This window comes from Neophocaena asiaeorientalis, unplaced genomic scaffold, assembly GCF_003031525.2.
Source record: "Neophocaena asiaeorientalis asiaeorientalis breed wild unplaced genomic scaffold, Neophocaena_asiaeorientalis_V1.1 scaffold79, whole genome shotgun sequence".
Lineage (NCBI taxonomy): Eukaryota > Metazoa > Chordata > Mammalia > Artiodactyla > Phocoenidae > Neophocaena > Neophocaena asiaeorientalis.
In genome coordinates this window covers 4,353,341-4,370,701 of record NW_020175402.1, presented here as the reverse complement: position 1 = coordinate 4,370,701, position 17,361 = coordinate 4,353,341, and the positions used below count along the sequence as shown (strand labels likewise).

Below are 17,361 nucleotides of genomic sequence, written 5' to 3'. Positions count from 1 at the left end.
GGGGGGCGGGGGGGGGCGGCTTTACCATCAACCCTGGCCCAGCCTACCGGAGCAGCGGCTTACCTGGAGGCTCAGGCTTGAGGGCCCCTGAGGATGGCCTGGATGGAGAGATGAGTTCCTCAGAGCTGTTCCCCTGTCTCCTGGAAACGATGGAGCTGGTGAGCTCTCAGGACTGTCTCCTGGTCTCTCTGAGCTGGGACCAGAGAGCAACTGGCCAACGCAGGAGTGTGTGGCTGTAAGAGTGGGAAAGTCAGGGGAGTCTAGGTTGGGGGTGAGCCCAAGTTCAGGCCACCCTCTTGAGGTCCAGACCGAAATACACCTTCCTGGCCTTCACAGGACTCATCATCCTCTCTCCTTACTATCCTGCTACTCCGCCCTCGTCTCCACCTGTGAAAGACACCAAACCCCTTTCCCAGGACTCTGCCTTCACCACACGTGGCCAAGTCCCGTCAGATCTGTCTACCCCCAGAACTGCTCCCGAATCCATCTCTTCTCTCCATTCCCCCCGCCCACCATCCTAGCCTAGGCTCCAGAGTGTCTCCCAGACAACTGCAGTGGCCCCTCACTGGCCTCCCACTTCCACTCCCGCCCTGCCAGCCATCCTCCCCCAGCAGCCTCTGTGCTCTCTTAAAAATGCAAATTGGATCTTGGCTCTTCCCTGTTGAAACCCTTCAGTGGTTCTTAGGTAAGGCCTGTCATTCCTTTCTGGTCCTCTTCCCACCTCTAACCTTTTCTTTTTTCCAGTCCAACCTGATTCCCAGCTTCAGCCACATGAATGCTGACACTTTCTCAAATACATCACCTCTTCTCAGAAGTCTTCCCTGACCTATGCTCTCTGGAATATCCTTGCCCCCCATCCCATTTCTAAGGACTCCTCTTCATCCTTCAGTCACATCTCGGGTGTCATTTCCCCAGGGAAGCCTTCCCTGACCCATGCTAGGTTAGGCACCCAGCCTGGTCTCTGTGTGGGGTTCTGTCTCCCCCACTAGAATGAGGGAAGGGAACGATGGGGCTACCTCCCAAAGCTTCCCTTCTGTTTCCTCTCCTTGGGCCCCCATTTACACAGAATACCCCCTCCCGCTTTGGCTCACTGGTCTCATCCATCCCTGGTCAGGAGAAGTCCCCTGTGGGGGTTGGGGGGAGAGTGTGACTGGCAGGGCCCAGGGCTCTGTCCACTCCATCGATGCCTCCCAGAACTGCTGCCCATTGCGTGTCCAGATCCAGGAGATCGTGGTGGAGACGCCTGCCTTGGCTGCTGAGCGTGAGAGGTGAGGGCAGAGTGGAGAGGTGAGGACCCTGGGACTGGGCTACCAGGGGGTATTGACGGCCTCTGGGCCCGCAGGAGCCAGGAGTCTCCGGAGTCACCCGTGCCCGCGCTCTCCACGCTGCGCATCAAGTCTGAGAATGGCGAGCAGGCCTTCCTGCTGCTGATGCGGCCGGAGGACACAGTCGGTGATGTGCGCACCCTGCTTGCACAGGCCAGGTGGGCGCGGGGCTCAGCTGGCGGCCGCAGCGGGGCTCTGGCCCCACGACCCGGCCTGATTCGTTCTTCCCTGTCCCCAGGGCCGTGGAGGCCACCACCTTCGAGATCTTCAGTACGTTCCCGCCCACAGTCTACCACAATGACGCTCTCACGCTGCAGGCCGTGGGCCTGGTGCCCAACGCCACGCTGCTGCTTCGGGCGCGCCGGGCTCCGCTGCCCGCCCCCGGCCCCGAATAAAGCACCCACCCCAACAACGGCTGCTCTGCGAGGCTCTCTTGGCAGGGCAGCCCAGCAGCACTAGCTCCGCTGAGGAGGGGGCGGCGCCGAGCCGCCCCTCTGTAACTTGAGCCCCAGCTGGCGGGCCTGGCCGCTGGGTCTTTGTCCTCTAGGTTCCTCTTTCTGCTCAGAAGGGCTAAGCTGCTCCAGGGGAGAGAGGGCCCGCCCCAGCCCAGCGCCTCTTGTGCCAGTGTGCAGATCCCTGCGCACAGACACGCGCAGGGCCACAAGCACGTGGGGACACTTCAGCACTATGCATCAAAGCCACTGCCCCAACGCTGACAGAACTGCATCTGGGCACCCACTTCCATGACACACCCACGCCTAGCCGAGCTGTCGGGACACAGGCAGGTGGCCACGAGGCACAGCCGCGTTACTGACTGGCATGCAAACGTGCAGTATACACCAGGGTGATGGACACCATCACATGCATGTGCACTGGAGGGTGACCCACCCACACGCTCTAGAAACCACACAGGTATGTGTGTGCTGGACATATATCCAAACACACGCACTGTCAATCGCACGCAGAGGTGCCGCACGGGAGCACAGCCTCAGCACAATCGCATCTCCCAGACTTGCTCAGAGCAGGGACCCAGGATGTGCACGCCACACCAGACAAAGACACGATGCCAATGGAATGGAACATTTAATTGTTTCTGCGGTGCTCCCGTATGGGGATTGCGGGGCCTTTGGCAGAGCCCTGGCTAATGGAACCAACAAAGGTGCCTATCAGCCAGTGCCAGGCAGGGTGGCAGCCTCAGGGCCAGGCTGAGGACAACCAGCACTTGGGCTGTTGCTTAAGACAATTTCTGAGTCTAGTGGGTAAGGAATGTTGCTTTTGAATAGAGGAGAGGGAGCTACAGTTAGAGAGGGGAGGCCGTAGGTCTTGGGTTGGGGGGAGGGGCTCCAAGGTCGGAAGGTTAGGAATAACGGAGTTGTCACAAGGTCCTTCATGGGTGATGGCCGGGGGGAACGTGGTGACGGAGTCCAGGGGGCTGACTCGGCTCAGGCCAGTTTCAGGAACTCCTGCAGTGTGTTTTGCTCCACAGCCTCCACGAAGAGCTCATAGTCCTGGGGGAGGGGACAAGAGGTGGTCACCTGAGTGCTGGTGCTTTGTCTCAGGTCTGACTCTGGCTGGTATCCTCCTACAACACTCCCTCCATCCCCAACCCCCAGGCCCATACCCCACAGTACTGGTCCCCGTTGACAATCTGGGGTGGGGTGGCCTTGGGGTTGCCCGCCAGGGCTCGCATCTCATCCCGCAGGGCGTTGTCTTGGGAGATGTCCACTAGCTGGTACTGGATGCGCTTCCCATCCAGGATGCGGGTCACCTCGCTCTGCTGGGACTTGATCTGGGGGCAAAGGGCGGGCAGGGGTTAGTGAGCAGACTGGAGGGTTTATGGAAGGAACCCTGGGCAGAGAAAAAGGGAGTGTGGGCAGGAGCTTTTGTCCCCCTGTCCCGCTCCACGCCCTAGGGGAGGGTTCTGGCCACTAGGAGTTGGGAGGAGGAGTCAGGATTGTGGTGGTGTGGAAGGAGAGCGGGACCACCAACCATGAGGAGGGGAGTCAGAGTGAACATAAGTGAGATAAATTAAGGGTGGGGAGAGCCAGGAGCTCGGCAAAGAGAAAGCAGGGCAGGCCTGGGTGGAGACGGGTAAGGCGCCACCTCCGCCCCCAGGTACACACACACAAACACACACAGTGGAAGAGAAGAAGGGCAAGATAAGGACATGGTCGAGGCTCAGCCTGGTAGTGGGTGTGCAGACGACCCAGGATGCCCGAAGGAGGTGTTTAGGATGGGGCCAAGGAGCCTGCCCCCACCCAACTCAGGAGGCCGTGTCCAGCACCTCGCCGCCCCCGCCCTGGGGGCGGGTCCCAGGCGCCGGGTCCAGAGCAACAGGACCACCACCAGCGCTCTACCCCAGGGCGCGCACTCACTTCGCGGGAGCCGGTGACCGACGTGCTGTAAACGCGCAGGCCGCTCATGCTGCGGATGGGCCGACGGGCCGACAGGCAGACGGGGTAGCGGTGGCAGCAGCTGCACGGCCTGGAGACGAGGCCGCCGCGCTCGGGAGCGGTTTCCTTCCTGCTCAGCCCGCGAGTCATAGCTCTCGGGACCAATGGGCGGCACGGACAGGCGCGCGGCCGGGGCGGGGCCTGCGCGACCCCGCCCCACGCAGCGCCGGGCCCCCTCCCACCCCCCTTGGGGACCGGGCGCACCGAGGACCCCTGTCCCACGCAGGGCCGCCCTTTTCAGCCCTCCGAGCTGGGGCTGACAGTGTGAGGCTGGGGAGCGAGCTGACGGCAGGAAGGGCCAGGGAGGGCGTGGGTGAGGGTTTGGCAGAGGCCTCCCCTTCAGCCTCGCGCGGGTTTGCTGCACCCAACTAACTGCCCACCGCCGGTTACACGACGGCGCTGCTCCGCTCCGGGCTTTGAAGTCTTGGGCTGTTTTCAAACCTGAAGTTCCCCCGCTAGGGAGCTTCGCTTCACGGGATGCCCCCCGACCACAACACGCACACACTGCCCCAGGGGCCACCCACACATAGCTAACCCCGCGGCACACCACAGCACGGAGGGCCTCTGATTAGAGATTTCCCGAGTTCATCTCCGCTCAGATCGGCAGGTTTAGACAAGTGAGGGTGGTGCCAGGAGACGGGGCCACACCCCCACAGAGCCAGATGGAGGCCAAGGTATGAAAGAGGTTGCTAGTTCTGGACTGGGTGGAGGTAGAGGTTGGTGTCAGGACTCCTGAGAGTCTGGGCCCTTGTTAAAGATACACTGCTGGTCTTGGGGTGGCCCCAGCCCCACCCCAACTCCTCGCAGAAGATGGCACAGGGTGCAGAGGAAGCAACCAGCCCAACATTGGACCCCCAGCCATCTGTCTGGGGTTGGACATGACACCCCTCATTAGTCCTCCCAGGTCCAGGGCTCCGAGAACAGCCCAGGAAGACAACCCTAGCTCCTGGAGGCAAACACAGAGTCCTGCCTTGCCCTGGGGAAGCCACTTCCTTATAGCAACCCACAGGCAAAGACTTCCTCCTCAGAGGACTACTGAAACTCAATGACAAACTTGCTCTGTGACTCAGGGCAGCTTCACCCAACAGAAAGTGCTGTGGGAAGAGACCTTATCTGTCCCCACAGAAAGACAGAGGAGCAGAAGTGGTAGAAACAGACTTGAGGCTGGACCTGCCAAAGTTCCCTCCTTGCTGCTGTTTGGAGAACTTGGCTAAACACCCAGGCTTTGGCTCCAACAAGCCAAAGTGAGGGGTGGAGTACGAGCTGATGGTGATGGAAAGCAATGGTAAACCGAGGAGTCTGTTAAATTTTTATTTTGTAATCAAAATAGGCAATACAAACCAGTTGACATAACAAGGATTCATATAAATAACTGCTTATAAACTTTATGAGGAAAAATACCCGTGAGCATGGTGGCTGGGCTGCCAATACAGGGTGGAGACCAACCAGGCAGCTCTGCCTTTAGGAGGCAGGAGCCCAGAGGCTGAGGGGATGGCTGGGTGGGGCTGCTCTGAATGGAAGGGATAAGTCACTCCATAAATAAAACACAAACTTGTAAAAACACTTATGAAGGAGTCTCATTCAGGCCAGGAGTGAGGTCCAGGATGCTGCCCTGCCAGCCCAAAGCTTAGCAAGAATCTCCCAATGGCTGGCTCTGGACTCCTGAACTACTCGGTGCTCCCCCTTCCCCACACACAGCCTGGCTTGGCCTGGCTCCAGATCTAGAGGAGGCCCGGGGCTGGCCCAACAACCAGATACAAACAACTACGAGATGCTCCCTCAACGAGGAGGCAAGAGAAACCAGAAAGCAGAGGGTCCAAAGGCCCCGGAGAAACAACGAAAAACACTGAAAGTTGTACCTTAAAGCTGACCTGTACTGGGTACTCTGAACTCTCAAGGAGCCCAGAGCAGGAAAGGGAAAGGACCCCCAATCCCAAACACAAGAGAGGCACAAATCAGAAGGCCAAGCACTGGCCCCAGCCCCGGGGGGAAGGGGGTGAGCAGCTTGATAGTTGCCCTGTGGTATCCTGGGGGAAAATCCTGCCCAAACCCAGAACCATAGAGGAGTGAGTTTGCACTCAAGGGGGCTACCTGGCCAGCCTGAGAACAAAGGAGAAAGGGCTGTGCTAACCACACGACCAGGGCCCCAAGGGCACAGGGCAACTAGAGTGGGGTCTCCTGTAAACGGGCATGGTAGCACAGATGAAGAAGCCCTGGTTATAATCCCTGGGCTCCCAATTCTAGTTAGTACTTTGCTAAGGAATAGATCACCCTGAGGCATCTATGAGAACAAGAGCCCTGAGGAAGAAGCAGTGGGACTGGGCCTAGGAAAACCCAGAGCCAGCTCAGGTCCCAGGAAGGCTGGCACATGGGGCCTGAGAATTCTCAAATGGCCATTGTTACTGGTACTCAGCCTTTCCTAGCCCCTCTAAGGAACTCTGGGCATCAGCACGACCAAGGTATGGAGTGGGAATGAATGTGGAGCCATCCCAAAGGATGGAGAAAGGAGGTAAGCAGCCTGCTTGCCTTTGACGTCAGCCTGCAACTGGGAACAGTCTGCGAGGACTTCCCAGTCTACCTGCAAAAGTTAATTATTAACTCACCCTCAAAGGGTGAATCAGGATGACAGGACAAATGCAATCCAACAAGGCAAAGCCAGAGTGGGGCAGGGCAAACAAAATTCTCTAATCAGCCCTTGGCCCCAGATGCAGCTCATACCTCCCCTCCATCCCTTCTCTCTGGGAATAGCAGCAGACAGGAGGCAAGAGATTGTCAGGGCAGGACCTGCTGGACCGGGCTCTCAGCAGACCAGATTCTCCCTTGGGGAATACAGCCTGTCCCACCCCCAGCATTCCTCACTGTGTGACACAGTTTTCTCCCATGTCCTGGGCGTATCTGTCTGACATGGTGGTCCTTAAGTCCTCGATGTCACGGCGTAGCTGTTGAACCTCTTCTAGTTTCCTCCTGATCACATCCGGCTTCTGAAAATCTAGCTGAGTCCCTGCGTGCTGTGTAGCTGGGGAGGAGAGCATTTCGAGAGATTATTAGTAAATCACTCAGGAGACACTTTCCTGTGGAAAGCGCAGTATGGATATGCAGTGCCATAAGGCCTGTGGTCTTGGAACATGGCACTTTTTAAAAAGCACCTAGGAATAATGGGCTGAAATCTTGCTGCCTAAGGGCCACGTTTGTGTTTGTCCTTCACCCAGGTACCCCATAAGGATGCCTGTTTCCAAAACAGATTTACTGAACGTCTACTTTGCAAAACACATAAGCTCGCAGAGGGTGGTGACCAGGTCTATGGAGCCCAGTTCACACATTACCAGTAATGATGGGAAAGGTGGATAGGGGTGAGAGGAGAATGAAAGCCACTCTTTCCTGGGTCCCAGACTGGCCTGAGGACTCACAGTGAATGCCCAGGAGCAGGGAGAGACTGGGGTCATGACCCTGGGCCCTCTGGGTCACAATGCTACAGACAGCCTGCAGATCTTGAAGGCAACGGGCCAACTCCTGATGCAGCTCAAATGCCAGCTGGGCCGTGTCTGATGAAGATGGGGACCCTGATTGGGCCTGGCGCAGGTGTTCTTGGAGCGTCAGATTCTTCTCAATGAGGTCCTGGTTCTGTACTGAAAGCTGAGCAGACAGAGAAGCGAGCACATTAACCCAGGCCCAGGGAAAAGCAGAGTATCTGTGCATGAGTGTGGATATATGTATATATGTGTGTGGAGGGGAAGCTATGAGTCAAAGGCGATGTCCCCCCTCCTTGCACTCCCCTCTTCCCCCTCAATATCAGGCCTAGTTCCTCCTGCAGGCAGGTTGGGCCCACAGGGCTGCAGCATTGGAGGGGAAACTGCACCCCAGCAGACTGAGTCAGCAGCCTCCAGGTTTCTGTTCAGGAACCAGAGAAGATACTCCCGCCCCTCGGAACTCTATCTGAAGCCAGTCCCTCAGCCAACTCTGTTAGCCAGGCTATCAGAGAAGGTTTAACGTGAACTGTGAAATCTGAGGAGACACTGGTTTCAATCTCTCCCTGCCACCCTGACAAAAGTGGCCACCAGCCAGCCGGATCAGAGTGTGTCAGAGGAATAAAGCAGGCAAGAAAGACAACAAGACAGCTAGTGGCCACTGGGTGGGTAGGGACGAGGCGGGGCTGAAGAAGCTGAGGACCTGGAGGACATAGTGCTGAAACGTGTCCTGCCTTTTCAATCCTTCACCTCAGTGGAGTCAGGCTTCACTACAGAGACCAGCTATTCACGTCTGTGTCTCTTTCCCTCCCTTTCCCAGAACAGCTTAATGCACACTCCTTCCCTTCCTACCTCTATTCTGTTTTAAAGACACTGAATAGACTTTCTCCTCCAGTCCCCACCCTTCACCCACACTGGGCCATAAGACAATCCTAGTTCTGGGAGACTCCTTCCTCAGCACTTGGGCAGTGACCTTGGCCGCCCCCTGCCAACAACTCTGTTTACTCCATGAGGATCACCATACCTTCAATCTTCTTGAACCCTTCATCCCCAACCCCACAAACCTGTGGCTGTGGGAATACAAAATAAGAGAGAGTGATCGTCCATATCCAAAAAGCATTCCTGGGTAATTATGGCCACTCAAAGGCTTAGGACCTTTAATATAAAGGATGATGCAATGTCCCTTCTTACTCCTCTGCCAAAAAAGCTTAGCAGGGACCTCCCAAACGTGGGGGCTCCTGTGGGAGAAGGGATCAGGAGGATACAGAGAAATCAGGTTTGTAAAGACAGTACCAAGAGGCCTAGCTGTTGCTGCTCACCTCTTTCACAGCTGTGCGCAGCTGCTGCAGGGCTGTCTCCCTCCTTTGGGCCTCCTCTTTCAGGGCCTGGCTTGTTCCTTCTTCTTGAGCCACTTCCTGCTCTAGGCTCTGCATCCCATGGCAAGGAGGGTGGGAGAACACATCAGGGGTAACAAGTCTACTTCAGACCATATCGCCTCTGGTCTGGACTATATACATAGTAAAGCTCCACCCTGCCCACACACTGCTGCTAAGAGATTATTTTACAACAGCCCTGATCTGTGACTTCGCATCAAAACCCTTCTCTAGCCCTTGACCATGTAGCAATAGAGGCCAGCTCCTCAGCAGGGCATTCTAGGCCAGTCTGGCCCTTACTTACTTTTCTATCTTTATCTCTTTCTACCCTCCACACAGCCTCTACTCCAGTCACACTGAACGACTAACTGGCCTTCATCCCCAAAGGTTACGGTTCCAATACTGTTGCTCACTCCTCTTTCCCCTTTGCCCAGAATGCCCCTCTGCTCTGCCAGAACCTTCCTTAATCTGCAAATTAGATCCAATTAATCATAATGTTGCCCTGCTACTCATATACCTCCATCATGGCTCATGAGTACATCTGTTGGCTGTGCACATGATTCCTCCCTCCACTAGACCATAACTTTCTTGAGGGCAAGGAACGTCCATTGAGTTGAGTTCAATTATTTATCGAGCAATTACTGTTGACAGGCACTGGGGATACTAAAAAGAATACCAAACAATCCCTGTCTTTGAGAAACTCAGAGCCAAATGCCCTTGACAATATTGTATATTAAATGTTTTTGACAGAGACGAGAAGGGGTAGAGAGAGCACTCTCTCGGGCACCTAATCTAGTTATAATGCGTGCGTGCGTGCGTTTGTGTGTAGGGGTAGTCAGGGTCAAGAGAGGGAGGTATTTATATTTGTTATCTTCTGCCTCTCATTCTGGTTCATTCCAATTTCCCCCCAGTTTTGAAACTGACTTGAACAAATAAAGTATAAATAATATTTCTGAACTTTTCCATTTTGCATTAATAAAAAATTTAGCAGCCAAGGAAAACGTCTCACCACTATGAAACACCCAAGGTGACCATTTTGAATCCACCTAATTCCACCGAAGTCTCATCATGGGTAAATATACTATTTTAAATGCTATGCAACCTCAGAGTTCCAAGAAACACACTTTGAGATCCACTAAAAACTACTAAAATCCTGGGATTTTAAATGGATGTAGGGAATTCCCCGGCAGTCCAGTGGTTAGGACTCTTCACTTTCACTGCCGAGGGCCTGGGTTCAATCCCTGATCGGGGAACTAAGATCCCGCAAGCCGAGCAGCGCGGCTGATCATCATCATCATCATAAGTGGATGTAAACACTCACTAGGCTGACTATCTCCTTACAGAACTTGAAATATGTGAACTAAATAGACCCACATAATGGCAAGGGTAGGACTGCAGCTTTCAGTTCTTCCTCAGTGGACGTGCATCTCTCCTGTTTGGTGTGAAAACCTCTATTAGAGTCCAAAGAGAATCTGTACCTAGGATTTCTTGGAGAACCCAATTAAGGACACTCCTACTCTGGCCCAAAATAGAAACCAGGAGTTGTCTTTGATTTTTCCTTATTCTTCCACCTCCTACATTCTATCAGTCACTGATTCCTCTCAATTTTACCTCCTAAAATTCATTTAAATTTGTCCCCTCACAACTCCATCTTGCAATGCTGCTTTATGCATCATCCTTCATCATCTCTCACTAGGATTTCTGCTACAGTCCACTGGCCTCCAGCCTTGTAACTCTCCAAGTACCAATATTCTTCCACACTCAAGCCTGAGTTGCAAACCTGACCACATCACGCCCCAATTAAATACTATAGTAGATTCCCATCACCTACCTAAAGAATAAAAGCTAACTTAGTTGAACAGTCCCAGCCCTCCCATAGCCCAGTTCTCCATTTACCACCTTACTTCAACAATATCAAACTGCTTGCAGCTCCATGTGCAAACCCTGCTGTTTCATGCCTTCATGTTCCTACCCATGCTGTTCCTTCTATCAGGAAATACCATCCTATCCTGTGCCTCCTCATCGACTGGCTAACCCTTCCTCCTCCTTCAAGAAGGCTCATGAGGGCTTCCCTGGTGGCGCAGTGGTTAAGAATCCACCTGCCAATGCAGGGGACATGGGTTCAAGCCATGGGCCGGGAAGATCCCACATGCCGCGGAGCAACTAAGCCCATGCGCCCCAACTACTGAGCCTGCGCTCCAGAGCCCGCGAGCCACAACGACTGTGCCCACGTGCCACAATTACTAAGCCCGTGTGCTGCAACTACTGAAGCCCGCGTGCCTAGAGCCTGTGCTCCGCAACAAGAGAAGTCACTGCAATGAGAGGCCTGCACACTGCAACGAAGAGTAGCCCCCGCTTGCCCCAAGTAGAGAAAGCCCGTGTGCAGCAACGAAGACCCAATGCAACCAAAAATTAATTACTTAATTTTAAAAAAAAAGAAGGCTCACGATCTCCAGAAACCCTTCCTTGACCTCCCTACTTCCACTGACTCTTCTATGCTCCCCCAGGATAATATGGATGCTCTAACAGTACTGTGCTAAAACCCCTTCCCAACAAGAATGTAGGCTAAACGCACTGACTGGGTCTCATTCTTGTGCTCCTAACACCGAGTAAATTGCATGGCAGAGAATAGTGTTGGTTGAATTCTAGAAATTCCATCATTAAGTCCTGCCCACCATGTCCCAAGGACTCCAGCTCACCTGTACTTGTGAACGCAACTGATCAATCTTCTGCTGTTGCTTCTCCACAATCTGAAAGGCAAAGTTATCCAGGAAGGCTGTAAGCACATGCTGATAGTGAGGTCAGAGGGCAAGAGGCTGTACTAGGATCTGTGGTCTGGCTCTTAGCCCAACTGGCTACAGCCAGTCAATAGTGAGAACAGAGTGAAGACAAGTTAGCTCTACCTACAGAAAAATAACCCAGACTCCCTATCCTGGCTAACTAGCTTCACACTCCTGTGCTCTAGTCACAAAGAGACTTAAACAAAGAGGAATGTAGTGTGGATCTATGACCACCATGGGGAAGTCGGGTGGAGAGAGACACCCTCACCCTGATGATTGTAGGCCAGTAGAATCAACTTCATATACAGCCAGTGTATATTCTGGTTCTTTGGTAAAGGACATGACTGAAAATTCAGTTTAATGAAGCTTGTCCTATCCAGGGCTATGACAGTTATCATTACTTATAGCTTTGGTCACACTGACTGTTCGAGGAGAGAACCTAAACAGGCCTAGTTTCCTGTCCTTTGAGACCTCAGGTACTCTCTGAACCATTTCTGGGTCTTTTTTTTTTTGCTGACCTTCAACCAGTCTCACTGCTAGGCCCCGAGCTCCTTCTTCTCTGCTGAATTAGAGCCCCCTCACTGGGTAGAACTTTGCCCAGTGCAAGAGGTTCTGAATAGGGCCTGAGCCATGAATGAAGTGCACCAAGCTTCAGTGTACTATTTTGGAGCATATAAATTTGGATGTTCAGAGGCATGTCCTTCCCTAACGTTGCTTGCCAGTCATAAGGATGAATATCTAAAATGTAAATTTATTATGCAGGGATGACTTCTCAGAAAGAGAGAAAAACTCTGGGCAGCAGCAGATCCTAGAGGGTTCAGGGTCAGAAATTCATGGTTCCCTACCAATACCCAATCTTTTCTTTCCTAAGCCTACCCCCTTACAGCCTGGACACCCTCAGTCACCTTTCGAAGGGAATCACATTCCTTCTGCCAGGACTCCATTTCCACTTGGGGACCTTCTCCCCATTGAGCTGTATCTTCTCCACTGGCCGCCTCCACACACTGCTTATCCTGCAGGCTGAAAAACAGTGGCCTCTTAAAGAACTCTGAAGTTAGAGGGATGTGGCTTTGATTCCTGATTCTATTTACTGTATGTTTTGGGGCAAGACATTTACACCCTTCCAAGCCATAGGTGGGGATAATGTCTTAGGTCTGTATAACGCAGGGAGTGCCACACAGAAGCTGCTTGCTCAGTCTATGCTAGTTCCATTCCCTAGAGGTCAGCATCTATACAATGTGCTACCAATTCTCTACCTGCCCAAGGTTTTTTTATTCTTTGTTTTGATATTTAAAAGTAAACATTCATCACCTGTATTTAAATTATAAAAGTCACACGTATACAATGCAGAAATTTTAGAAAATACCAAAAAAATCTTTTTTCTTTGCACATACAGTCTGGGGCAGACCCAGCTATGTCCCCTAACCTCGCTTCTGACTCCAACCAGTGGTCTCCTCCCATGGATCCCCACAATCACTTTCATCATGGCCCATCTGCTGAAATAAACAACAGGGTCACTGTGGTTGAATATGGGATGAGAAATCCAATCCATCCCATTAGCAGCTGGATTTGGTCCAAGAGGCTGCTGAGACACAGCCACTACATTTTCAGAAACTTCTATTAACATGGAGGAGGCTCCCAAGACACCCTGAGAGTACATTACGGCATCCTGTTTTGTTCTCAGAACCTGCTGTGGCAATCGAGAGCAATCCCTAGGGCTAAGGAGAAGAAACAGATGCTCCTGGTAGGCTTTACCTTGCAAGATTCAAAATGTGGATAACCTCCAGTCCTCAGCACCAGGATCTACTTTTGCAAATATAGAGATACTCATTTTCCAGTTTATGAAGTGCTCCCGTTCATTCAATACATACATATTCAAGGATTATTATCTAGTAGTATTATGCCAGGTACTGGATTGGAACCTTCCAAAGGATACAGTGACAAATCCCACCCCACTGCACCACTATACCCCCCACATTCCATCTCAAAGACATAGCCCTTGTCCATAAACAGCTTTCCTATTACTTACAATCCAAAGAAAATGAAGCTCAGAGAAGTGAAGTGATTTGCCCAAAGTCACACAGGTAATGAGTGGGGTAGACCAGAACATAGCTCTCCACTCCTTTCCTCAACCCCACAGGGGTGTTTACCTATGTCTGGTGGAGGAGAATTCTGCTTCCCTCTGTCTCAGGCTTTCCAGTTGAACCTCCTTCTCTCTGCAGGCTGCCTGGGTCTCCTCCAGCAAACTCTCCAGCTCAGTCACTCTCTCCTGCAGCTCTGTGCTCTTCAACTCAGAATCCTTAAGCTGAAAGACAGGATTCCATGCTTAGGTCAACAGGCCAAGGAAGACTCTGTCTGGGTATCTCAAAAAATTTGCAGTTCAGTTGTGATATGAGTGTGGACATGACTCCATTGGGATCTTCCTTTCAGGAAGCCACAAGGTAACTGCATGCAGCAGAGGCTGAGAAAGCCCCCCTGCTTGGCCACTCCCTTCTTGCCCCAGGTATGTCCAGACATTGCTGCTACCTGCTGGCTCTGCTTCTGATGGTCTTCCAAGGTGGGCAGGTCAGCCAGGTAGCGTTCCAAGGTCTCAATACGCTGCTGCTTCTCCCGGTTCTGCTCTGATTCCTTCTGACATTTCTTTTTCAAATTATTGATATGTTTATCACGACCCTTGACCTATTGGGAAGAAATGTCGAGAATCTGTCTCCATTGACTCCTCTACAACCCTAAACATCAACTTTTTTTGAAGTGATGTCTTTGCCCTTAGGGCTATAAATGTTTTCCACTACAATGAATGCAGGAAGCTGATAAAATTTTGCCATTTTAGATTAGGGCATAAAATGCAGAGTTAACACACAAGAACTTTCTAATCAAGGGCAAGGAAGGGGGGCTCCTTTGGCAGTTTTCAAAAATTGGTAGCTCTACCGTATAATAAGGAATCTGGGACTTCCCTGATAGGCCAGTGGTTAAGACTCTGTACTTCCACTGCAGGGGGCTTGAGTTCAATCCCTGGATCCCTGGCTGGAAAAATTCCACATGCTGCACAGTGCAGCCAAAAAAAATTTGTCTGGTCTTTGTCCAGCTTCCTGGGAGGTAACTTCTAAACTCTTAGAATATCCCAAATAATAGAAAAGGAGTATCTTTGTTTTTCTTAGTGGACCAGAGCCCACCATAAATGCATTTATGCTAATGAGATGACCCAGAATGCAGACTGGTCACTATAAAGACCGATGGAGTTGAGCCCAACTCCCTGTGAAGAGGGGACAAAGACAGGAGATTGAGTTCAATCATGCCTACATAATAAAACCCCAATTAAAAATTCTGGACACCGAAGCTCAGTGGAGCTTCCTGGCTGGTGAACACATGGATGTGCTAGGAGGATGATATGCTCTGATTCCGAGGGAGAAAAGGTATAGAAGCCCTGCTTTGAGGACTTTCCCAGACCTCATCCTATTTGTCTCTTTATTTGGCTTGTCCTGATTTGTATTTTTATAATAAAACTGTAATCCTGAGTTCTGAGTTGCTCTGGTGAATTACTGAACCTGAAGGGGTCATGGGAACCCCTGGATTTATAGCCAGGTGGTCAGAAGTATATAGGCAGTCTAGGGAACCCAAAACTTGCAGCTGGCATCAGAAGTAACAAATAAGCATAGTCTTTTGGGGGACCATGCCCTTAAACCTGTGGAATCTGATGCTAACTCTAAGTGGTCTGCATCAGAAATGAACTGCAAAAGTAAATATAACTGTATATACAGCAGACATACAGCCGGTCTGTTCTGTTCTGTTGAGATAGGTAATGCATTATTCCCTAAGCACCACATAGGATATAAAGCTAAGCAATCATCTGGAAGGGCTAATGAGACTCTAAACTCCTTGAGAGGAGGGGCTGTGTCCATTTTGCTTACTATCATATCCCCAACACACAGCACAATGCTTGGCACTGAGCAGGCAATCAATTAAGATTTGTTGAATGGGGCTTCCCTCATGGCGCAGTAGTTAAGAATCTGCCTGCCAATGCAGGGGACACGGGTTCGAGCCCTGGTCTGGGAAGATCTCACATGCCGTGGAGCAACTACGCCCATGTGCCACAACTACTGAGCCCGCGTGCCACAACTACTGAAGCCCACACGCCTAGAGCCCATGCTCTGCAACAAAAAAAGCCACTGCAATGAGAAGCCCGTGTACTGCAACGAAGAGTAGCCCCCCTTTCACCGCCACTAGAGAAAGCCCACACGCAGCAACAAAGACCCAACACAGCCAAAAATTAATAAATTAAAAAAAAAAAGATTTGTTGAATGGAAACTTTTTCTTCACTATTATGGCTTTTTCTTTGGCTCATGAAAAAGGAAGCTGGAGGAAGTAAGAGAAAGCAGAGAAAAGGTAAGGCAGATCTACTGATGCCAAAGAGGCACAGGCCTAATTTAATCCAAAGATAACACAGTACTAAGAGGGATCCCTGAAAATCAGTCAAAACCTTTACCCCAGGTACAATCTTTAAGCTCCATGTGATTCTCCAGATTCTCACATTTTAATATGCATCAGAATCACCTGAGAAGCTTATTAAAAATGCTGATAACCAACTGTGAATTAAAAAAATGGTAGACTGGCCAGAGATGTTTATCTTTTCTCTCTTCCAAAACATCTAAACAACAGGAGAAAAATAAAGTACTGATTTTTAAAAGTCAAAAGAGGAGACAAAAGTATACAAGATATTTCAACATGTTTTCAGAAGATAAAAGTAAATGGGGGGATAAATGACTTGGAGCAAAGGAGTTATAATCTGCAGTAGGAGTTACAGACAACTTGGAAAACAATGTGCCCTTCACAACCAGTAAGAACCCCTGTACTTGAAGCACCAGATACCTGAGGGAGGTATGTATCAGCCATAGACCTGAAAAATAGGGGGATTCACTAGAAGTCTATATTCAGGTTAGCTGGATACCATTCTCACCCTAGGTTTCCCCAAAAGGAGACTGGAGATTTATTTTCCGGAGAAAGCAACTGAGAGAGAGTCAAGCTCAGGGATATCAGTCACAGCAGAGAGAGAGAGAGAGAGAGAGACAGAGAGAGGGAGTGTGTGAAGCACTGTGTTGAAAATAAGTATAAGTAAAAATCTATGTGTAGAACTGTGGGACTTTAAACCTAATCTCCTTCTCAGTGTTGAGAACCCAAAGGCCAAAATCATTCCTGTCCCCAGTCTCCCCACCAGGCTGAAGATTCTTTCCTAGACAGAGTGAGATGAGACATTCAGATACTGATATTTGAGGGTTCCCAAGTGCAAAGGGCAGACTAAGTCTGATCATCCCACAGGGAAGCCCACCGGGCAACAACCACGAACCCAGAGCTTCAAAATACTACTGATACGTTGTGGGGGTTTTTTTGTTTTTTTCTTTTCTGGCTGCAGCGCACGGCATGTGAGATCTTAGTTCCCCAACCAGGGACTGAACCTGTACCCCTTGTAGTGGAAGCGTGGAGTCTTAAGCACTGGACCGCCAGGGAAGTCCCTAAAATACTACATTCTTAAATATGAGCACTCTTTCATTCAAGGATCACCAAGCCTCTAACATGAAAGACACCAAAATAAAAAGACCTGAAAGAAACAAGAAACAACACTATGAGCAGATGCAGATATCCCAAAAGGTATAATCAATATCATCAGAGAAAAGATATTGCATTCATGAAACAAAAACAGCAAAAAATTCAATAAAAGAATACTATTCAGGGCTTCCCTGGTGGCACAGTGGTTGAGAGTCCTCCTGCCGATGCAGGGGACACGGGTTCGTGCCCCGGTCCGAGAAGATCCCACATGCCACGGAGCGGCTGGGCCTGTAAGCCATGGCCGCTGAGCCTGCGTGCCGCAACGGGAGAGGCCACAACAGTGAGAGGCAGTGAGAGGCCCGCATACCGCAAAAAAAAAAAAAAAAAAAAAAAATTATAAAAAAAAAAAGGGAAATATAAGAGGA

General features: G+C 51.1%; 3 protein-coding genes across 7 annotated transcripts in view; 1 reads left to right on the top strand and 2 right to left on the bottom strand.

Annotated features, from left to right (window-relative positions):
* UBXN11 (UBX domain protein 11) overlaps positions 1–1,731 on the top strand; it is a 22,625-nt gene extending 20,894 nt beyond the window's left edge. For 3 of the 5 annotated variants that reach the window (XM_024766783.1, XM_024766780.1, XM_024766781.1), the window contains 3 exons: positions 1,219–1,268; positions 1,343–1,483; positions 1,564–1,720. In XM_024766783.1, the coding sequence (XP_024622551.1) occupies positions 1,219–1,268; positions 1,343–1,483; positions 1,564–1,720 (348 nt within the window). Of the gene's footprint in view, positions 1–1,194; positions 1,269–1,342; positions 1,484–1,563 lie in introns of all 5 variants that reach the window. The other 2 variants (XM_024766782.1, XR_003006126.1) reach the window with 2 other exon arrangements.
* Positions 1,732–2,389: 658 nt separating this feature from the next.
* SH3BGRL3 (SH3 domain binding glutamate rich protein like 3) lies at positions 2,390–3,883 on the bottom strand. The gene is made up of 3 exons (XM_024766796.1): positions 3,701–3,883; positions 2,947–3,114; positions 2,390–2,833 (listed from the first exon to the last, which is right to left on the bottom strand). Exons 1-3 carry the CDS (start codon positions 3,866–3,868, stop codon positions 2,768–2,770), a joined length of 402 nt encoding a protein of 133 aa, XP_024622564.1. The 5' UTR covers positions 3,869–3,883; the 3' UTR covers positions 2,390–2,767.
* Positions 3,884–5,033: 1,150 nt separating this feature from the next.
* CEP85 (centrosomal protein 85) overlaps positions 5,034–17,361 on the bottom strand; it is a 34,525-nt gene continuing 22,197 nt past the window's right edge. Inside the window, exons 8-14 of the mRNA XM_024766898.1 lie at positions 13,922–14,074; positions 13,546–13,700; positions 12,301–12,415; positions 11,315–11,365; positions 8,562–8,669; positions 7,186–7,411; positions 5,034–6,794 (exon numbers count right to left, since the gene is read on the bottom strand). Coding sequence (XP_024622666.1) covers positions 6,634–6,794; positions 7,186–7,411; positions 8,562–8,669; positions 11,315–11,365; positions 12,301–12,415; positions 13,546–13,700; positions 13,922–14,074 — 969 coding nt within the window. The 3' untranslated portion in view covers positions 5,034–6,633. The remainder of the gene's footprint in view (positions 6,795–7,185; positions 7,412–8,561; positions 8,670–11,314; positions 11,366–12,300; positions 12,416–13,545; positions 13,701–13,921; positions 14,075–17,361) is intronic.